Raw genomic sequence first — 22520 nt, 5'->3', positions numbered from 1 at the left:
ACGTACTTGGATACCAGAGTTACTTTTTACCCCGCAATTGGCATGACAGTGATCTTGTCTGGAGTTGTAGCCGTTGTAGCCGTTACCCCAGAGTGTCTTCCCATGGTACTGTGAACCGGCGGAAAAGAGCCATGGTGCAGTTTGAACATTGATAAGATCGGAAGATGCAATACATCTGGAAGCAGCCTAGGAGATGATGCACAGTCGTGCGCTACCGGATAGCAGACGTTGTTATACCGGGTACGTCACGGCGGCAGTTGGCGGTGAAGGCTGCTAGCCAGGATTGGGGCTGGAGTCCTGATGCGATCTTGGGGCATCGTGAATCTGACGATGCGTCGCTCGCCACACTTACTGCAAGAGTTGTACCAAGATGCGCTCGTCTCGGGTCGGGAGCGACGATTCAGCTGACGGTACCGTGCGTGGCGGAAGAACGCTGGGTTGGTGGCTGGCAACGAGAGCTGAGACGAGGTGCATCTCAGGGCTGGGGCCGTATGGCGATGGATGGGCAGAGTGAGTGACGTCGCCACCCAGCCGTGTGTCTGGCTCGCAAGTCGGAAGTTGCACCGGTTGTGCCTTCCGCCAATAGCGCTTGGCGGTGGTGCTGTATACAAGCGACAGCGGGAGAGCCGCGCCCCAACGGATTCCGCCCTCGCCGAGGAGGCCAGTCAGCATAAGCATGACGAGTGCAGGCGCGTACCGTCGGTGATATTTCGAAGACGTCGTAATCCGCGGGACGACGTCTTTGGTACGTGTTTCGCTGGGGCGGTGATGAGGTGTCTGGAGTGACACAGCAAGTGGGATGAAATTGGGACTGGTGTAGGGCGGGATCCCTCATTGAGCACGACGTGGGAGAATGAGCTGCTGCAGGGTCCAATGAAACGAGCGCTCACGACGTGAAGCGAGCCGGGCGTGACGTTTGCAAGGATGGCTGGCCTTGGGTAGGGCAGACATAGTTGCGGTATGAGAAGACTCCGGTGCTCGGTGCCCGTCACGGGACAGGCTGCATGTTTCGAATATGCAACTGACGGAAGTTAGGAGTTGGAAATGAGGCTTGTGAGGCGGCCGTGGGGGTTTGGTGTGTGCTATCGTGTCGTGGTTGGTGGACGAGCACGACATTTCGGGTCGTCGGTAGCTTCAGCTATAGCAGTCAGGCAGTCAAGCAGGCCGTGATGCAGGCGGGTAAGCGACAGACTCGTTACCCCAGACAGGAAGACCATGGGGTAAAAAGCAACGCAAGACCTGCCGAGTATTGTCGCGGTGGTTAGTGATCACAGCGCTAGGTGCTAGAGGTGCAGTAACTTTGAGTTTGAGAGCAGACGATACTACATGTAGAGCATCAATAGGCAAAGGCATGTAGTCGTCCCAACAGCAGAGTACGTACCGCATGTAGCGCAGGCTAAGGGCAGCGGCGGCGGTTAGTTGAGTGCGTGTGTAAGAGAGCCCAAGAGAGTCAAACAGCCGAGAGCAGTCCGGCCAAGACGATGCATTCTGCCGACCTGGCCGAGCAACATAGTGACGGTTCGAAACGACGATGTCCATGGCTGGGGATGCTCGTGAGCGGGCTGGTGTGGCTAGGCAGGCGGGTAGGGATGAAGCATGTTGGGCGCGATGCAGACCAGGACCCTTTGAGTCGCAGCGAGCAGCGAGCGGAGCAGAGCCATGTTAGTCATATTAGTGTGCGGAGCAGGTGGAATTGCAGGGCAGACTGCAAGTGATGGTGAGTGCATGGGCGTCAGCGGCGGTTCGCACGAAGAGATCATTCACGAGCTGCTAGGTAGGGTAGTGGGAGTGAAGAGCCAAGAGCTGGCCCGGAGCAGACTCGGGTATAGGATGGTTCGCGGCGAAGGCTTACGGTGGTGTTGCCTGCGCCACGGGCAGGAGCGACCGACGGTACTTTCCAGCTGGCCAGGGCGCCACGCACGATGGCTTCTAGAAGAAGTTGTTGGCGATGCTACTGCGCTGGGCCAGGGAAGCCTGCGTTGAACGGCGGCGTGAGTGCTCACTCGCAGACGCAGACGCTTGGAGTCGTCTCCATGCTCCGGCTCTAGTAGGGGCGCGTACCAGAAACCATGTGGCCGTGCGCGCCTCTCTCCCAAAGTTGCCTCGGCCGGCAGTGCCGTATTTCAATCACGAAGCCAGCGCTGGCCAGGCCGAGAGACAAACCAAATATTAAGAAGACGGGTGGCCGTTGCATCGCTGCATCTGCATCTGCATTCCGCCCATCGCCCCGTCACTCGCATCGCATAATCCGAGATCGCCCTTCGTCAGAGTTGCATTTTTGGCAGGAGCGACGCATACAGAGCACAGTAGCGCCAGCCCGCAATTGGCCGTATCCACCCACCGTGCAGGGATCCTCGAGGTCGGCCGCTCTGCCCATACTAACCCTCGTCGTCACCGCTCCCACTTGCGCATATAATCTACCGCGCCCCGGCACGGCTATTCCACGTAAATTCACTGGCATAATACTGAGCATATCGACTATTTCAGTTACCCTCAGACACACTTGAACACCATTATTATTCGGTGTTCCCACATTCACGACCACTGCCGACGACGCCACACACCCGCACAGTCATCTGAAACTGCGCCTAACGAGTCGCCGTTCCACTAGCATTCGTCCCCACTGCCTCTCTACCCTTCACCTCGCCCACCGTGAAGCTGGATTCCTACGAGCACCCGCCACCCCTCTCCCACTCGCCGCGCGAATCCACCGCAGCGAGCACGCCCATCTCCACGCCTGTCGAGCAGCCCGCATCGCCGCAGTTTGGGCGTGGGAACAAGGACCCGAGCGCCGGCCTCCACCACCTCTGGCACCGCAAGCCCACGGAGCTTGTGGCCCGCCGCCAGCCCGACGAGGACGTGCTATTCGAAGACGCGGGCGACTGCAGCTTCCCCCTCTTCCCTGAGGAGCCGCAAGTCCACAGCGGCTTCGCAGACATGGCCACCGCCTCGCCCATCGACATCCAGACGCCCCCGCGCTATGGCTCCAACTCACCCCAGAACCAGACGTCCAACCTGACGTCGGCTCTACGCCAGGCCGAGGCTCAGCCCGACACAGCCACGACGCCCGGTCTGCTCAACCCGAACAACTTCGAGTTCAACAATGGCCGCCCGAGCATAGGCGAGCGCCACCCCTCCATCAGCATGCTCGGCTCTTCTTTCTACGGCAACAGCGGCGCCCGCCCCATCACCATGAAGGACCGTGGCCGCCGCGAAAGCACCAACATGGGTAGCTTCGCAGGTGGCATGAGCTGGGGCGGCCACTCGGTCGGGTCCTGGATCCGCGACGAGTAAGTATCCACTTATCCCCAGTTGTAACAGCCCAAATTAACATTGGCACCAGCATCATGATGGGTACCTCACCCGCGCCCTTTGTGCAGAACTCGCCCTCCTTCCACTCGTCGTCCTACCTGCCCAAGATGGAAGCCGCCTTTATGAAGGACTTCACATGCTGCGGCCTCACCCTCGCCTCCCTGCATGACCTCCTGCAGCACTTCGAGGAGACGCACGCCAACGCACCGGCCGCCCGCCCACAGCAGCAGCAGCAGCCACAGAACGGCTTCACTGCCACATCCGGTGCCCCGACCAGCTCCATTGCACCGAGCCAGACACAGGGCGACCCGGCCTTCAACACACAGAACGGCTTCCAGTCGCGCTCCGGCTCAATAGGCGCACCCCGCCAGCGCATCGGCTCCGTCAGCCGCTCCAACTTGTCGACTGTGCAGGACATGGACACGCTGGACGACATGGACATGGACGACATCAACTTTGACAACCTCGGCCCCATCGAGGAGCAGCAGAACATGCAGCAATTCCCCGTCCAGAACCAGTTCAACCAGAACCAGAACCAGCAGCCCCAGCTCAACGTCAACGTCAACCTCGCCAACAACATGCAAAATCACCAGGGCATGCGCACATCGACACCCACCACTCCGTCTGCCTCGCAGCAGTTTAACCTCCAGAACAACCCCACCGTCTCGTCGGTCAACACCCCCACCATGGGCACCATGCCAATGCAAAACCACAACCTGACATCGCCTGAATCCTCACACCCGGGCACTCCGGCTGAGCTCGACATGGACTTTGGCGGTTTTAACCCGATGATGGGCATGGACATGAACATGAACATGGGCATGAACTTCGCCAACGGCAACGGCAACTTTGGCATGGGCGCATTCGACAACAACGGCACAATCGACCAGCCCGGCAAGCGTCTCTTCAGCAAGCAGGGCGGCGGTCTGAACCAGGCTCAGCTGCAAGCTGCGCTCAAGAACTACCAGCTCAGCGGAAACGACCAGAGCGAGATGGCCAGGAGATTACGGGAGCAGCAGCTCATCAACGGCGCGAGCATACCCCAATTCCCCTTCCCCGAGGAAGTCAAGCCATTCCGATGCCCAGTCATCGGCTGCGAGAAGGCATACAAGAACCAGAACGGTCTCAAGTACCACAAGCAGCACGGTCACCAGAACCAGCAACTCAAGGAGAACGACGACGGTACCTTTTCGATTGTCGACCCTCTCACATCCATTCCCTACCCGGGAACTGTCGGCATGGAGAAGGAGAAGCCATACCGCTGCGAAGTCTGCGGCAAGCGATACAAGAACCTCAACGGTCTCAAGTACCACCGCTCCCACGCTCCCCACTGCAACCCCGAGTTGGCGATGCAGAAGCTTGGCCTGACCTCAAATCTGCAAAATCTTCAGAACGCGAATGTCGCTGGTGCTGGAATGGGCATCGACCCCTCCATGTTCTAGAACTCTACTTCTTCGGATCGCTCTCAACGCGTCTCCCAACCTTCTACTCTTCTCCCAATACCCCGATCTTCGATATCCCGCGACGACGCTTGCAGCTTCGCCATAGACATTTTGTTTCTTTATCGGCTGATGTTGTTCAGCAACAACACGAAAAGTCATGACTCGTCCCGTCCCTTGTTCTTGCATCTACCTGGCGTTACATTTGGATTGGAGGATTTGTCTACCAAACCAACCAGTCAGGCCTGATAACCTTGGATAAAGAGACTACTTTTGGCTCCGCCCACGTATTCCCGCTTTCTTGTACATCCTCTCGAGATTGTACATCTTCCTTTTGAACCGGCGGCGGCGGTATACACAGCAGCGCTTGGTAACGACGAATTCGATGTGCATTACAGAGGTGTTATGAGTTGGCTATCTTTGCTTTCAAATCGTCATGTTTTTTTCTACGCGGAATATCCCCCTGAGCTTGATAGACTTGGGTCTCTTTTCTCTCTTTTTTTCGAAACGGCGTTCTCCTCTATCGCAGAGTACACAAAAAGTTATTCAAAATAGGACCTCGAGTTCCACAGGCGTTTTTGTTTTCGGAGATAGTTGATAGACGACGGCTATCCTGATAAGTACATCTTGGAGGGTCCCGTAATACCACACTCTACATACTTCACATACTACTATCTGGTTCCTCCTGCAACCTCATCGTTCATCTCCGGACAATTTCGTGATCACGCTCATCCAACGGACATGCGTGTCGGAGTTCAAACCTACACAATTCACCACTTGGTTCCCCCCTCAACCTCATCGTTCATCTCCGGACAATTTCGTGATGACGCTCATCCATCGGACATGCACCCTTCCAAGCCGCGTCCAAACATCGCTAATCTGGCTACACATGACTACCGACCGGACCCGTCGCCTGTTCGGTGTAGCGCGCCGTTTGGTTCTTACCACCAACTTGCGCTACCAACGTACCGAGGGATACGCCACCGCATTCGTACAATGGGTTCCCTTGCACACGAACAACCACGAGGTACCCTTCATGCTAAGGTTACAGCATCCCGCTACGTACCAGCCATCACATGCCGATGTATTGCCACTCGCCCGGTCCTTCAGGGTCACAGCTTACCATGCCACGTGCCATGGTAGTAGTGCTGGTGCTCTGACTCGTCCGCCGCCTCAGCCGCCAAGAAACGCTTTGTCCCGCTACAGGCCGCTGCTCCATCGTCGTTCTGCTGCGCGTCATGCAAGCGGACTGCTGTTTGGGGACAAGGCTGGTACGTGAGCATTGACACTCCAGGGCTGTCAGTCCGCCGCCAGCCCTCGTTTAGGTCGAAAGGGTAGGTGCAGAGCCGCATGACCTAGCTTCGTAGGGTCTATTGGTTTTGGCCTCGACACACTCCCGCCCCGGCTTTGTTATGTGTGTGGACGCGCACGCCGTAGTTAGCCGGGTTGTATTATTGGATAGCCCGACTCTCAGCCAATAGACGCGTTCGAAGGAGACTATGCTCCAACGACTGGGGAAAGACTATTGAGTTGATGGAGCAGGGAGAAAGAACGAGAACGAACGATGCAGTATTGCAGGAAATCGTTGGGAAACACCTCGGGAGGAAGAAAGGGTCTGGACAGCAAGCTGACATATGTACGTATGATGATCGACGCAGAGCCGCGTTTGCGTTACCGGCGATTTGGTAGTAATCGACAGAGCAGCGAATCGTTGATCTCGTGCTGTGGGGTGCCCACGAACCCTTTTCTTCCTCCAGCGATCAGATCCTACAAAAGTTCTTCCGGAGTACAACGACGGACGCACACGAGTGCTTGCCCAATGCAGAGACATGTGCATGAGTAGGAGTGCTGCCGTGTTTAATCTCCGCTCGCACTGCGAGCTATGCAGTAGTAGTAGTAGAGGCACCCGCTACATGTCTAACAAAAATATGCTCATGTATAGACGCGGGTGTTACTGGGGCTATCAAGGTTAAAGCGGGGCAGAGTGAGTTTCTATTACCCCCAGATAATTCTACATGGAGTTAAGTAGAAGAAGTGGGCATGAAAGCACGGTGACTAGACGGATAGAACCACCCTGCTAAAATATTCTAAAATATTGAAAGGTGTTCTTAGGTTCTTCTACGCGCCGAGAAGGATTTGGAGCTGCATATGTATTGACAGGACTAAGGGAACTAAACCTAAGGGATGTTTAGGACGGCACATCAGTAGCGGTGTGCAAGGAAGGGTGCAGATGCATGTAGGGATAGATGGGGATGGGTGGACGGATGGAAGGATGTGGAGAATTTATTTAGTGAAGACGTGTGACGCGGTTGGTATGCAAGACATTCTTTGGTTCGCAGAAAGGTGGGCGCGATGGGCATGAGTGCATCTGCATGTGCGTAAGTGTTGGTGTGGTGGTTGTCAGAATTTTGGCGAGGCGGGGCTAGCTGTAGTGTAGGCGGGACTTGGTGGGTATAGTTGCGACGACGGCAGTTTGTTGGCTTGGTACATGTGTGCTTTGAGAGTGGATGAGGTAAGTTGAGAGAAGTACCATCTCATCGTTGTGTGACTGTCATCGTATATCGTACCAGATCTTGGTGATGCGTCACACGAAGAGCTTGGGGCACTTAAGAACCCGGCATGGATGGGTTCAAGCACGCAGCGCTCAGACCATCGCGCTTTCCTCATCAACTTCTCACTCTTGTTGCGCATCCTTCACATCACTCCCGTGTACATTCAACACCAGTTGATTGATTCCATCAAGTGCTTAGTGATGGAAACAAAGCACCTTGGCGCGCTTACACGATGCGATGTAAGCTGCTGTGCTGTGCCACACAGTCGACTTGGTACTTTACCGAGATAATATTGCAAGGGATGTCTCAAGACACAGACTGCAGCCGCGGCTGAACCGGATATCTTGCCCATCACATGCCAGATCGCAACAACGTTACCCGGTAGCTGGTGTTATTACAACAAACGGGTATCACCATCTCCCACCTAATAAGTGTTGTCTTTCTCACACCATTGTCATCCCGCTTGATCAATCTTCTCGATCGTGATACCGCGCAATGTCTGCACCCGGCCCTGAAGAACCGTCTTTTCATCCTGTTGCGCGTGCGCTGGCGCCATGGAAACTCACGGCGGAGGTGTATATGCTGTTTCATGTGTTGAAGGGTTTGCCTGAGGGTGTGCATGGTGAGCTTGAGGGGAAGGAGGGTGGGTGGGATGATGAGGGGATGGGGAGGTTTGAGGGGGGGTTGGGGACGGTGTGTATTGTTAGGTATAGGGATACGCCTGTTGGTATGTGGGATGTTCCTTTTGTGGGATGAGCAGGGATGGGAAAGGGTGAGAAGAGGGAAGGTTGTGGATGGAAGAGTCGGTGGGTATTGTAGATGTCGAACGCGACTTCTTTTGAGGGACAGAAATGAGCAGGAGGAAATACACCAGAAGACGACACGAGATGACAACAATTCTAGTAATTCCTCTCTAACGTCATCACAGGCCCCTACGACGAACTCCTCCTCGTCCCCGGAAACTTCACCGTCCCACAACCAACAACCACCCCATCTGGCCAACCACACATCAAAATCCCAAAGAAAGCCCAACGCATATCCCGCATCTACGTCTCCCAACGCACAACAACCTACAACGGGCGCCTAAACTGGAACATCCCCAAACAGCTCGCTCGCTTCTCTTTCTCCGCACCGCCTACTGCCCCCGGCGCCTCACCTCCATCCACCCTAACTGTGCAAGTCTTCCCGCCTGGCACCAAAGAAGGCGATGGCGGCGCACCCTTCTTTGTCTGTACTCTCAAACCCTGGCAATGGGTCCCTGCTATGCCGCTGAACACGAAATACCTCCCTCTCAGCATGGCCGCCGCGCAACCGCCTCTCCCATCTGCGCTGGGTCACGAGAAAGCGGTTAAGGAGGTGCAAGAAGGATTGCAGGTAGACGACTACGACACAGACATTAAGAAGATGGACGCGGTGCTAGTAGGAACGCAGAAGTGGCGGGCGTTTGATATTGCAGCGGTCACGCCGAGGGCGCGGGGGTGCTGGGTTGAGGTGCATGAGAAGAAGGAGAGTGAGGTTGTGGAACAGGGTGAGAAGAATTGGTGGCCGAGGGGACTGGGTGCGTGGAGTGTGGGGGCTTGGATGGAGGATGTGGATTGGAAGTTGGGGGAGGTGGTGGAGTGGACGGTGTAGGTATACGATGACGTATGCGGAAAGAGCGGACGTCACATCTGCCGACTGACTCTTGTCTGGCTATCCAGGTAGGTGCTGGAATGCGGTGCGTTTTACTATGTCTTCTCATCTCGTATAGTGAGGGTTGACGAACTGCAACGCCCTTGGCTACGTGGATTGTCTTCTCATCTCGGGTACTGAGAGTGTGGAGCGAACGCTGATGGTTTCCAATCGAAGCGTGTGGAAGTGAAAGGCGCGCCTGCTGTGCGTTTGTTTACACTGCCTAAGTGCAGTTGCCTTGAAAGCGCGCACGAGCGCAAACCACGTGGGATTAGATTGGACCCTTCATTGTCACTTTACTGTCACTTTGCTCTCAGTCTAGCAATATCAGGTACAGGAACCGCGCGCATACTCAACTTCAATCACACTATATTCACTCGCGTGTATTGCTCTTTTCACATTCAGTTAGCCTCTACCTCGGTACACAACACCAAGCGCATGCCATTCAAACGCATGTTGATATTGGTGAGTGTGCGCCAAGTGAACCCTCAATCTGCAATCTCAACTAACATTGATACAGTCAGTCATATTGATAGCTATACTCTTCGTCATGATGCGCTCTTTCTTGCCGTATGACGTCCGCTGGACAGCCAAGCTACTCCGCCGCGATGTACGGAATCTCCGGGCGAAGTACACTACACGATCGAAGCACCAAGGCGGTCCTGTAGACGTTGCGAGAAGCAGCTCGGCGCACCAACAGGCTTGTACCAAGAACGTATCACAACTGCCGCAAGGTATTCCGTGCAGCAAACCGTCATCACAGCATGTCGGCCAAGACAGCGTATACTCCAAACCGCCCCAAGATAGTCCCAGAACTCCCCAAATCAGCAGAGAGAATTGTCCCGGTACACTCTACGACCTCTTAGAAAGCAGACTTAGGGCTACGTATGCTTCTCGCGACGGCGACATGTCGCACGAAGAACGATGGAGATTCCGCGGTAGTTGGCTAGTGCTCCACAGAGCCATCCAAGGATGTCGCTCGGACAAGAGCGATGATGCCTCCAGCGTCGGCACGGATGAAGCCAGCGACCATACAATGCTTCTGGATATGCTGAACCACAGCACTCGATCACCTACACCCAAGGTCAGCAAGATGCCGGATGTACCATATACCCGGCACGGGAGCGAACATGACCGCTATGATTCCATGTTTGGCGATGCTCCTACACCCACACTCACACCGTCTCCCGCGCAGCTATGGCTTTCCATTCTTGAAGCCACCGACGACACCCAGAAGATCGCACCAATGGCAGAACAGCTTCTAGGGTACATACCTCAAGAGAAGAAAGCTTTCGACATCATCGAGCAGGTCGGAAACCCCCACAAGAAGTTCTCCGATGCCGATGACGCTCAACTCCGACTTCAATTCCGAGAATTACTATGTCCGGAGACAATGTCGTCCAGACCATCATGCTGACTTCACCGCCAATGTCCAGCAGAGTCTTGGTTCTCGGCGTCTAGGGCGAATCATGCACCGGGTCGGAATAGAGGTGTGCTGAAAACCCTTCGTCGGCAGCGGGCGATACCGCATTGCGAGTGGTTGCCGAAGCGGCAGAGTGGGTCTATTGGTCATGGCTCTTTACCCCTCCTGTGGCATCCAACGTACTTATACCGCTCGGGGAGCTCGACTATGCAACACCAAACCGCTCGGGGAACCACAATCTGCGATTCAAATTCGGCGCGCATCATCGATTGGGAGGTACTTCAGGGCTGCGAGGACGCTTTTCGGGGACTGTGCAGGAGCTTGCGACATCTTTCACGAATTTGACATCAACTTGCCAGCGCAATAACGCGCATCGTCATACATATTAGACGAAACCTACCCCAAACCCAACTCGGCCCTTCGTATGAGCAGCGAACCAAAAGGCAGCACGCCAGGATCACTTAGCCCACACAACAACTTGACCAGAGTCAACACTTATCCTCACGCCGAATTTACCATCCCGCCATCGGACACACTGTCACCATGCCCAAGTGCCCAAACTCACAACGCCGATGCCCCGGCATCGGCCAACTCCAAGGAGAATCGCCCAAGCAACACTGCAACTGGAGATGAAAAAGCTCACCGACCTCTTGATGAGGAATCTCGATCAACATCCATCGCTAATGACGAAGTAACCTATCCAGAAGGTGGCCTAGGTGCCTGGTCGGTTGTTCTAGGGTCGTTCCTTGGACTCATCGCATCCTTGGGTATGATGAACACGGTCGGTATCTACCATGCCTACATTGCCGAGCACTACCTTGCAGACTACACCGAGTCGACCATCTCATGGATCTTCAGCATGTACGTCTTCCTGTCGTTCTTCTGCGGACTCCAGATTGGACCCATATTCGATGCGCACGGCCCGAAGCTATTGGTGCTGGCAGGTAGCATCCTGCTGTGCTTGTCAAACTTCCTGCTCGGGATTTGCACACTGTACTGGCACTTCTTCCTCGTCTTCGGCGTGCTTGGGGGTCTCGGTACGTCGTTGATCTTCACGCCTGCGTTCGCCGCAGTCAGCCACTTCTTCCTGCAAAAGCGAGGCAACGCAACGGGTATCGCCGCAGCTGGAGGATCGCTGGGTGGTGTCATATTCCCGCTGGCGCTGGAGAAGCTGCTACCCAGGGTAGGCTTCCCATGGGCGACTCGCATCATCGGCTTCATCACGCTCTTCTGCTGCATTGGTGCCTGCTTCCTGATCCGCTCCCGCCTACCACCCAAAGCTGGACAATCAGTATGGCCCGATTTCCGGATCTTCCGCCACAAGAGCTACTTCCTGCTCACGGTCGGCATCTTCATGATGGAGTGGGCACTCTTCATCCCGATCACATATCTTACCACCTTTGCGGTCAGTACCGGCGCATTCAGCCCGTCATTCTCGTACCAACTCATCGCCATCTTCAACGCGGGAAGCTGTCTCGGTCGCTGGGTTCCAGGCTTCCTAGCCGATAAGCTCGGGCGCTTCAACAGCATGATTGCTGCACTCGCCATTTGCTCAGCTACATCGCTAGTCTTCTGGCTGCCCGCATCGCTACTCACCCCCACCTCCGCGGCCGAAGCTACGGCTATCAAAGCACTCTCCATTGTCTACGCGGTCTTGTTTGGTTTCGCATCTGGCTCCAATATCTCATTGACACCAGTCTGCGTGGGCCAGCTTTGCGATACGAATGTCTACGGCAGGTACTACGCTACCTGTTACACGGTGGTCAGCTTCAGCACGCTTACGGGTATTCCTATTGCGGGTGCTATCATCCAGGCCACTGGTGGACACTACTGGGGAGTGGTCATCTGGACCGCAGCTTGCTACATCGTGGCGTCACTTTGCTTTGTGTGGAGTCGCGCACTCCAAGTTGGCTGGAAGTTGGGTGTGAAGTTCTGAGGGTTGGTGTTGGCGGCCACGTGGTGTTGCGGGGAGGCTGAGCGTGCAGCGACTTGCCAGCGTACTCGTCGCTGCCGTTGGAATGCGATTCGATCGCTGTAACAGGAGGATGATGCAATACGAGGGGGGTACAGGTTGGAAAAAGAAGGCGGGAATTGCTTTTGCGCACTTGCGTACTTGACTGTGGACGGCGGTTTCGCGTCCTCTTACGCTCTTTACTTGATTTTAGGACGATCTTCGCGGGCATAGTACACGAAGAATAAACTCTCTTTCTTGCGCATGATCTTAGCAAACCAGCTCCCATTTTGAGTTTCAACGTGATACCGAGCTGGCGGATGATCTCCCGCTATGCCATTCGGAGCAGCCACCGCAGCTGGAATCCTTTGCCTGTATATTCCCATGCATTACCGCGGCTAGAATTGGACTTTTCGTCCAATCTCCACTCAATAAACGCCTGCACACTCGACAACATTGTTGCGGAAACATTGTACCCGTAGCATTGGCGCCGTCTGCTTGGCCAAGGACGACGGCGCGCAATAGCGAGGCGATGGAGGCCACTTTACCCCTGAGCCAATCCAGCTACAAACACGTGGGTCGGCTAGCGAAACGCCGCAAGCAGCACCGGGCGCACCTCCCTCCGAACAACACGCGCGAAAGTATCGCGTCCTCCTTCGCCATTGACTTTGCTTGTTGTTCCGCCTCGCGTCCATCGCCGTCACGACGCATTGGCTCGCAGTCTCCAACAGTAAGATCTGCACCGCGCCATTGCCCCTCTATAGTTAGTAGCGTCTCCGTCATTCGCGGACCGTCGCGAGCAAGCCAAGCGAAAAGACAACTGTACAACGCCTCTGGGATTCCTTCTGAGATGATAGACAGCAAGCGCTGTAGCCTGCAGGGAAGCGCTGCGGCGATCGTCCCAGGCGCACCGTTCCGCGAGAATGCGAGTCGTACATCTGCCGTCGACTGAATCCAGGCACCTAGCTACCCGTTTCGGGACTACAGAGAGGCGCGATTAGGTTTGTAGCACGACAAGGCACCCGTTATTGGTAATTGAACCATGGCTCCTAGCGGTAAGCAAGGCGAAATGGCACGACAACCGCGACGAGAATGACTTGATTCGTGGGCGCGCCACGATTTCAGCTCCTCCAATTTGGCAAAAAGAAGGGGAAAGGTGGGGAGCGTACTTGTCAAGCTCCTGTCGCTCTTGTAGCTTTCTTCTGTGGTGGGTACCCGGATGCTTTTCCTTACCCTGCATATTTTCTTTTGTCGCTATCCTGAACCCTTGATTGTCTGCTTTATCAGGCCTTGATGTAAGGTTCGCGAGCATGAAATCTAAGTCTTGCGGTTGCCTTACTAGCAGATACTCAAGCGACATGGAGCCCCCAATTCCCCGCAATATCGACCTTGATCTGGATCGGGATACGACGAGGCCGACTGCGTTGAAACGAAAGGGTTCAACACTGCAAACTTCGGTGGAGGTTATGAGATGCAAGTTCGGGAAGCCAGCGGGATCACCGGAGGGTGCTGGCGAGTTCAAGCCATCGAAAGATTGGACACCGATATACTATGCTGTCTACCACCAACGAGAGGCAGCGCTTTCACATTTCCTCCGCGCTGGCGCAACACCGAATGATGTCGCTGGCTTGGGACTACCACCGTTATGCATCGCCATCGCCAACGGCTACGCGAGTCTGGCGAGAATACTGTTAGATGCTGGTGCCGATGCCGATGCTGTAATCAAGACCAGCGGCGAAACAGCCCTTCACATAGCCGTCAAGAATGGCCGCAGCGATCTCATCGAACTTTTGATCCCATACGGACCCAACCTCGAGACGAAGACGAATGACACCGGCGAGACACCCCTCCACTACGCAGCTTCAAAGTCCGGATCGTTAGCCACAGTCATGACTTTACTCAAACATGGCGCTAGCTACGAAGCGCTCAACGGTCTCGGTCAGACACCAGCTGAAGCTGCTCTACACGCCAACAACATCCAGGGCGCCGTAGCGATCATCAACGCCGCACATGGCAAGCGCAACAAGCTCGAGAAAGAGAGGGAGCTGCTGCTGAAGCACGTGAAGAAGACACAGGGCCGTTTCTCCGTAGGCAATGACCTCATCGCAGATATCTTCGCCGCAGCTTGCGATTCAGAGTCCAACGTCCTTGTGGAGGCCATCAAGAGAGATGACGCGAGCTTGGTGGAGATGTTTCTAGAGAAAGGCTCGGATCCGGATCGCGAGACCGCCAACGGCCTTCGTCCCATCTTCGTCGCATTGGAATGTGCCGGTGCGCCAGTAATAAGTGCACTACTGAAGCGCAACCCGGATCTCACCATCCGCGACAGAAAGGGCCTTACTGTACTCCAGGCCACCTTCGAGAGCCCACTAGCCCAAGAGAAGGAGACCATGTCTATCATTCTGGGTGCTCTGCTTGAGCAGGGCGCTGACGCAACAGTGACATACCCGGACGGCAAGACACTGCTTCATCATGCCGTATCTCCTCGTTTCAGCCATCCTAAAATCGCGCTTCAGCTCATCGACGCTGGCGCTGAGGTCAATGCAAGGGATCAAGACGGCGATACACCTCTACATCTCGCAACGCATAGTAGAGTCTGCACAGAGCTGTTGCTAAGACAAAAAGCAAACGCAGATCTTACTAATGCTGAAGAGCTTACGCCTTTGCTCAATGCTACAACGAACAGTACAAAAGACCAGGAGCCAGATCTGGAGTCGCTCATCAAGGCATCTGACCTCCGCAAGACCAACATGAACGGACAAACAGCGCTACATCTCGCCGCAGCCAATGGATTGGAGGGCACTGTGCAGTCATTACTACGAGCTCGAGCAAACACCGCCATCGGCGACAAGGACAAGAACACGCCGCTTCTTCTCGCCGTAAAGCATCACCAATGGTCCATCGTGCCCCTGCTCACGATCCCGCCGAGCATCAACTCCTGGGATGAAGACGGCATGAGCCCTCTCCATCTCATTGCTTGCACTATACCGAAAGCGCCAGCTACCTGGAACGACATCGCTGCCATCGTTGGTCCCTTCTGCGAACGCGGCGTCAGCAGAACTACGCGCGAGCGATCAGGTGCTACACCGCTCATCCTTGCCATCAAGACACTTCCCGAAGATGGTTTACCTGTGATCGAGGCCTTACTAGCACAGAAGGCTGACCGCAAAGCGAGTCGGAACTGCGTCAACCACGAAGACCACAAGAAGCAAGATGCGCTGTTCTACGCAGTGACGACAGGCAAGCCCGTCTTCGTAGATGCGCTACTCAAACACGGTGCCACATTCGACTTTGGAGACTGGGTGCCTGCCAAGAGCAAGTTGCAGCCTTCGGTAGCGGCCGATAAGCAGATTCTGAAGCTCTTCGCACAGTACGAGTGGATGAAGCGCGCAGGGTTACTGCGGAGACGGCCTAGCAACCCTGTCGCGGAAGTCTCGTCTTTCTCCACGACGTTGCCTGTCAAGGACCTTAAGCAGATGGTCGCGATGGGTTTGGATGTGAATGCTTTACCGCGATCAGCACTGGGCGTCTCGCTGATATGCGCCGTTCTTCGCCATATCACACTGCAACCGCCAATGCCTGCGGAGTACGTTTTGAGCATACTCAATGTGGTCCTGGACGGAGGCGCCAACCCGAACGCGGGCATTCCTCGAAGCTCAATGCGTTCGTCGTCACCACAGTCTAAGTCGGAGCCAACGCAGACCTCGGTCTTGACTCAGCATCCACTCACCTTCTTGCTTGAAGAGTGCCCGGAAGTTGCATTGGATATCCTAACACTGCTGGTAGCGAAGGGTGCGCAGCTCACTATTACATCTCCATTTTCCAACGGCCGCTTACCACTTCACTCGGCGGTTGTGGCGCATCGCTTTGACGTGGTGCAGGAGTTCCTGCTGCACGGGGCGGACGTGAACAGTCTCGATAACAAGGGACGAACACCACTCTTCATGGCAGCTGAAGGTGGAGATTGGGAGATCTTGAGCTTGTTGCTTCGGAGCGGCGCCAGCATGGACACGCTCGATGTAGAAAACAACACACCCTTACACGCCGCAGCTGTCGGTGGCAATGACAAGATTGCCTCCTCCCTTCTCCTCGAAGGCGCCAAGGCGAACGTGAAGAACGTGGCAGGCCTGACACCCATGGCATGTGTAGGCGACAACTATTCCGAGGAAGGTCGGAGCCTAATCGTAGCCATGCTCAAAGAAGCCGAAGAGAAGGAGCAAAAAGACGAACAAGACCAACGGAACCGCATCGAAGCAACAGCCGCGCACGAAGCCAAGGTCCAGCAGCTGAAGGATGACGAAGCGACAGCAAAGCTCCAACGAGAGCAAGACGCGCTCCTCCGCATCCAGAAAGCCAACGAAGAAGCCGCAGCCCAACGTCTACCCCAGCAACAACACCAAAAGTCCCTCCCCGCCCCAATGCCCACATCACCACCACAACCCACAACGCGCAAACCCTCCTTCCTCTCCCGAAAAACCTCCCTCTTCTTCAACAAGTCCAAAGCTGCGATCCCACAACTCCCTTCAGATACCCTCCCCAAACCAAAACAAGCATCCCTCCTCCGCCTCCGCATCAACACACCACCCACCAAGTCCCAACCTCACCCAAACTCCGACCTCACGCCACCCCCCGTCATCACCAACCGCGCCATCCCTTCCCCCCACATCCTCGCCAGCCCCGACTTCTTCAGCACAGAATTCAACAACATGATGGACCCAACACGGCCTGTTATCGCGTTGCCGGCGGCGATACAGCGGCGCACGACTGCGGCGAGAGTGGATAGTGGGTTGAGTGAGAGGAGAAGTAGTAGGAGTAGTAGTGGTGTGATGGGGATTTTGGATTTGGAGATTGTGAATGAGAAGTTAAGTAGTCCGAAGGTGGTTCAGAGGGAGAGTGGGGGGGAGTTGGCGGATTGGTTGGCGTTGACGAGGTTGATGGATGGGTTGTGAGAGGTTGACGTCTCTTTTCTTGAGATTTGACGACTTCTCTTTTTGTTTATACTAGATGTTTTCTTTTTTTCCTTTCTCGATGTTTTATAGCTTTTACGTTGGCGATATCCTTGCGGCATATCTTGAAGTGCGCTTTCCTTTGTAGTAGTGGTACTTGCCTGGAGGTATACGATGCTAGGATGTACATGTTGATACCCGGACTTTTGATTCTGTACAATACACTTGTTGACCAACTGTCCCAGTTGGTCGCCCTGTTGCAATTCAAGTGCGTACAACAATTGCTATTGAATCTACCCCGTATCCCAAGCGTTTGAACCTGATCTACGTATGCCGTGCTCTCATCCTTCAACTTCCTCTTCCTCATCGTCATCATCATCCTCTTCCCAATCATACGCCCCCTCCTCATCACTATCCTCCAGCAACCGATCAACAATATCATCCTGATTTTTCCACACCCGCTTCACAAGATCGAAAACCCAATCCGGCCTAACCTCCACCTTCTCGGCGGCCTTCTTAAACCGCTCCTGAACACACACCAACCCATTCTCCACGTCGTCATACGATGGCACTTTTGTCCTAACCATCCCGAGAACATCATCCTCAATCACAATATCTAATGTCTCGAGCTGAGCTTTAGCGATGTCGCGGAAGAAGTTATTCCAGTTGCCGCAAAAAGCGTTGACGATGGTCAGGTGTTTGAGACTCTGGTGGAAGTGGTTCAAACAGTCTTCGTGCCAGAGAATACCATTTGCCGAGGCTTCAAATCGGGGGTCGTATCGAATGGTTAGGGATTCAAGTTCTGCTGCCTTGCAGCCATGGATGCTTGGACCCGGTTCGTTCTCAGATCTGACCTGGTTGAAGTATAAAGTCAGGTCGCGTAGGCTGGGGAAGCTGTCATTTGTTAAGAGTATTTCGGTGTGAACAGGTGGTGGAGACGACCCGAAGGTATTTGCAAAGGTGGGTCTGTCGTCGATACTACTCCCAACACGTAGGAATCTCAATGATAGGTGGTTGAGACATAGCTTGTTTGTGTGTGTAAGAACCTCGCGCAAAACGTACTTCGAGACGGAGGTCTTGAAGGATTGGAATCCAATGGAAGGTACTGGCATTGCGAAGCTTGTCGGGTGGATTTCGGCTCGCTGGAGAGCTCGAAGTGCAACGTCAAGGCCGATCATCATTCCGCTGTATGCGATGGCCTCTGAGCTTGCGTCTCGCTTTGAACCCCTGGCGTATGGGCTCCTGCATCCCTGCAAGCGGCCGTGCTCTTCACCAACTTCCTTGAACAGCGTTTCGTAACGGCTCCAGGCATCGATCTCGGGTTCGACGAAGGCGAAAGTATGTAATTGCTTGAATGAAGCCAAACTTTTCGCGATGGTGGTTATTAACCCCTCTTTTGCTAAGACGTATTCGGCGACGGCATCGTAATGCGCCCCATATAATCTGGGGTGTACGATGGAAGAGGTCCATACGTTGCCGAAGATGGACTTGTTTTCCTCTTTCAATTTTTCCCAGCGCGACTCCAGATCAGGTAGAACTATTGTTCTCAACCAACCCACTTTCATCTCTGAAGAGGACTCGGGAAAGAGGTTTTGTGCGTAGTTCCTACTCCCAGCTACCCTGTCGTTTTCCATCTCTTCTGAAAGCGTCGAAGCGTGCGCGAACCTTTCCAACAGGGCGGTTCTGCGTTGCATCCGGAATCTGTCCTGAGCCGATACCGTACGTTCCGTGACTTCTTTGATTGCATTATTATGTCGATGATTTGCTTCGTCTCTGAGAGCGACAGGATTTTCGTGATATTCCTCATAACAGCAAGTCATGCGAAGAGACTTGATCGCCTGGGCTAAGGCATCCACCTTGCTGATTTCACTCAACGAACGAAGATCATGGGGACTACGAATGTCCCAAGCCTGTGGTGAGATACCAATGTCAGCTGTGCCGATTGTACTAGACCACATTCCGCTCCCAGCGCAACTTGTCCTTGCGTCGAAGCTGGTGATGTACATACCTTCGCTTGAAGAGCCTCGACGAGGTGGGATTGGGCACATGCTTTGAATCGCTTGTTCACCAGTCGCATCGCCGCCATTGGCGTGCCACCAGCGACCACCAAGTCTGTAATGAGGTTTAGTAGCTCGTTCGGTAGACTACCGAGTTGCGCTTTGTCATCGCCGATATCTGCCATAACCGCGTCTGTAGAGGCGGCCATTGTCGGCCCTGGAATGCTCTTTATGTATCCTAAGGATATTAAGTGTGAGGATGAAAAGTGAATGTTGACGTTCAAGACGGTAGCGAAGTATGTGGCACAGTATGTACCTCCGTAGCAGTGGGGTCGTCTAGCGTGGCGCTAGCCGTCACGCAGCAGACCCTAGTACCAAATCTTCGAAGGCCTTCGCGTGCCAGCGTTCAGTACATCAGCGACGCGACGTAACTGCACGGGGACTTTGTTAGTCGTTTGAACACATGCGGTGCATCGCAGTCACAGTAATGTATGTATTCATATCAATTCGTTGTCCCATATCATGGCTGCATACTACCGAGGGAACCCCACACTTTCGTAAATGCTCAATACGCCTGCAATGCCCAAATAGATACACGCCCAGTCCATAAATCTCTACATATTTCATACGCTCAACGCAGCAGGAGCCGCCATCTCCTGCGGTGGGACGGCCACAGTTGCTTCTGGCTCCACTTCAGGCACCTTGACTCGCTTGGCCTCAGGCTCGTCATCATCCCGTTCCTTGCGCTTCTCCTTGCGCTCGACAGCATCGCTTTCGGGATTTGCTGCTTCCTTGACCCGAGCGCGCTTAGAAGCGCGCGATTCGTTCTGAGGTATGCCCAGATGCTCGTCGACAACGTTGGCCTGCTGTAGCAAGTCATCGACGTTCTCCAGGCCCAGCGCCTTGATGCAGTCCGTGTAGCACTTTGACTTGTTCATCGCCTGATACGCTTTCTCCTTCCCTGGTATCATCTGACTGAGCAGATACTTTGTGTTCCCCCACCGGTTCTCTACCTGTAGCGCGAAACGCATGTATTCGGTAACAACGGTCTTCCACTGCGACTTCCACTCGTGTGGCCCGCCTTCTGAGTCGGGTCGGAACACGCTGGGGTTCTTCTCGGCTGCGGTTGCGATCATTGCGCCGTCGACGTTGAACTCTTCCGCGAGTTTGAGGGCTTCGGTGCGCGATGTGACGTCGCCGTTCATCAGGCATGCGACGCCTGCTTCGTGGCAGATCTCTCCGATCATTTTGAGTTGGTCGCGAATCGCGCGCTCTCTGGGTCGCATGGGTGTAGTCCGACAGTGCACTGTGAGACCCGTGATGCCGGTGCGCACCAGTCTCTTCACCAATACTGCCGTCTCTTCTGGCGTGTCCAGAATCCTGATCTTGACGCTGATGCCGATCTCGAATGGCTTTCCCACTTCTTCCACGAGACTCGTCAGGATGTTACAAAGCAGGTCTGGTGTCTTGAGCAGCGCAGCGCCCATGCCGCCGGAAGTCGAGAATGGCTTGGGGCAGCCAGAATTGACATCAATGCCTGCAACATCCGCTGCAACCATCTTGGCTGCCTGGACTGCCAACTCCGGATTCGCCGTACCAATCTGGTATATGAGCTTTCCCTTCTCCAGCTCTGGATGTATGCGGTATAGAACGCTTTCGCGATTCTCGGGATCGAGGGTAGGATTTTTGATCTTCGAAGTCGGCAGACGCGAGAACTCTAGTGTATTGGTGTGCGGGTTCAGTCGCTTCGTGGTGCCAATCATGGCGCGATCGATGGTTTCGGGTCCCCAGACCAGGTCGGCGCCGTACTTCAGCGCGAGGAGGCGTGAGGGCAGTTCGCCAGAGCGCACCATGGGCGCAAGCACCACTTTGCCACGGTAGTCGACGCCATTCTTGGGGATGGGAACGCGGGCGGGCTCGTTGGATGCCATGGCTCGTGTTATCGATCGTGATAGGGTTCGAAGCATAACATGCCTTCACAGGAAGAGGGCGGAGGATTGGGATGTGATTGGGGAATGAAATCGTAGCGGCGTTCTGAAAGTTCAGTGCACGTGCCTTCGTGGGTGGGGTTAGCGCGGGGGCGTCACTGCAGGTACACCTGACAGCCTCCTCACCATCTCCTTCACATAGCGAAGCTTGCTAAACATCTAAGGAAAGACGCTAAACATCAAGCAATCTTCTAGAGGCTGCTTATATTTCTAGAGCTCAAGTTAATACCCTGCTGTCCGCTATCAACTTCAAAACCTTCAGGTCCTTTCGCAAGGTCGCTATCATTCAAACAAACACGAACTCCCGCTCTTTGTTATCAGCCTCGTCAGCGTTGCTCTCTTCCAAAATTCCTTCCTTAATAGTAGCATCTCTAAAGTTGCTTTCTTTTAAAGTATCCACCTTATGGCTCTCACTTTCCAGAGGATGCACATACGCATCACCCACGAACTTCCAAATCTCCGGCTCATGGTCCGTAGCAGCAGTGACTTTCTTGATCACATGTAACATCGGCGCCCCATTAAGCGCGACTAGAACATCACCCGATTTCACACCCGACATCGTTATACTGAACAGCCCTTTCTTGGTCTTGAAGAGCTGCTTGTTACGAAACTCCTGCATGGCGTCCAAGAACTTGTATGCGTTCGGACAGCGGTCCTCCGCACTAATAACGTCTTCGGTATCTGCCACCGAGGCGTATGTCTGTGGATTTTCCGGGCTCGTATTCGATCTACACCCAGTAAGTATGATGACAGGACCCAGTGCCAACAAGAAAAGCGTACTTCTGGGTTGCTGTATCGACCACGATGCCCTTCAGCCGTCGGGCCATCGCTTGAAAGTCAAGATACCAATCATGACTTATCACCTCGCCCATGTAGTACTTTTGATTGTTGACTAGCGTCTGCCAGTATCCTCGTAGATTTCGATGGTTTTCAAGTCCCGGCTGCCGCCACGCTTCACAATTTCTCGAGGTGTGGCCCAAAGCATCATCGGCAATCATCTTTTCCCAGTCTGCGACGGCGATGAGTAACCCTCTTTCCTCAGGTCCAGTTAGATATTGTCCTGGACTAGGGGAAGGTATCATTGCGAATGCTGTCATGACCTCATCGACTACCGCACCCGTCAGTACCAACTCGTCTGAACCCAAGCCACCCCGCGAACATAAGACCTTATTGGCAGCTGCGTACCGACACGGTCTTTCGCACTTGAATTCAACCGGCCCCAAGGTCCGGAGCCCTGGGCT

The 22520-nt window shown here is 54.5% G+C and overlaps 6 protein-coding genes across 6 annotated transcripts; 4 read left to right on the top strand and 2 right to left on the bottom strand.

Annotated features, from left to right (window-relative positions):
• Positions 1-2069: 2069 nt before the first annotated feature.
• Positions 2070-4754, top strand: J4E87_010752 (uncharacterized protein; the record flags this gene model as incomplete). Its single annotated transcript, XM_049382323.1, has 4 exons — positions 2070-2077; positions 2349-2359; positions 2612-3290; positions 3344-4754. 4 exons carry the CDS (start codon positions 2070-2072, stop codon positions 4752-4754), a joined length of 2109 nt encoding a protein of 702 aa, XP_049227956.1.
• A 3044-nt stretch (positions 4755-7798) lies between these two features.
• J4E87_010751 (uncharacterized protein) lies at positions 7799-10391 on the top strand (the record flags this gene model as incomplete). The annotated part of the gene is made up of 4 exons (XM_049382322.1): positions 7799-7946; positions 8232-8861; positions 9384-9439; positions 9495-10391. The coding sequence occupies 4 exons, from the start codon at positions 7799-7801 to the stop codon at positions 10389-10391; spliced, it is 1731 nt and encodes a 576-aa protein (XP_049227955.1).
• Positions 10392-10821: 430 nt separating this feature from the next.
• J4E87_010750 (uncharacterized protein) lies at positions 10822-12333 on the top strand (the record flags this gene model as incomplete). Its single annotated transcript, XM_049382321.1, has 1 exon — positions 10822-12333. The coding sequence occupies one exon, from the start codon at positions 10822-10824 to the stop codon at positions 12331-12333; it is 1512 nt and encodes a 503-aa protein (XP_049227954.1).
• A 1373-nt stretch (positions 12334-13706) lies between these two features.
• Positions 13707-17297, top strand: J4E87_010749 (uncharacterized protein; the record flags this gene model as incomplete). The annotated part of the gene is made up of 1 exon (XM_049382320.1): positions 13707-17297. One exon carries the CDS (start codon positions 13707-13709, stop codon positions 17295-17297), a length of 3591 nt encoding a protein of 1196 aa, XP_049227953.1.
• A 338-nt stretch (positions 17298-17635) lies between these two features.
• On the bottom strand, positions 17636-19500 carry J4E87_010748 (uncharacterized protein; the record flags this gene model as incomplete). Its single annotated transcript, XM_049382319.1, has 2 exons — positions 17636-19204; positions 19303-19500. 2 exons carry the CDS (start codon positions 19498-19500, stop codon positions 17636-17638), a joined length of 1767 nt encoding a protein of 588 aa, XP_049227952.1.
• A 414-nt stretch (positions 19501-19914) lies between these two features.
• J4E87_010747 (uncharacterized protein) lies at positions 19915-21222 on the bottom strand (the record flags this gene model as incomplete). Its single annotated transcript, XM_049382318.1, has 1 exon — positions 19915-21222. One exon carries the CDS (start codon positions 21220-21222, stop codon positions 19915-19917), a length of 1308 nt encoding a protein of 435 aa, XP_049227951.1.
• Positions 21223-22520: the final 1298 nt, after the last annotated feature.

This window comes from Alternaria ethzedia (genome assembly GCF_023757985.1).
Source record: "Alternaria ethzedia strain BMP 0044 chromosome Unknown scaffold_55, whole genome shotgun sequence".
NCBI classification, from domain to species: Eukaryota; Fungi; Ascomycota; class Dothideomycetes; order Pleosporales; family Pleosporaceae; genus Alternaria; species Alternaria ethzedia.
The sequence above is the reverse complement of the archived record's forward strand: the minus strand, read 5'-3'. Positions and strand labels throughout refer to the sequence as shown.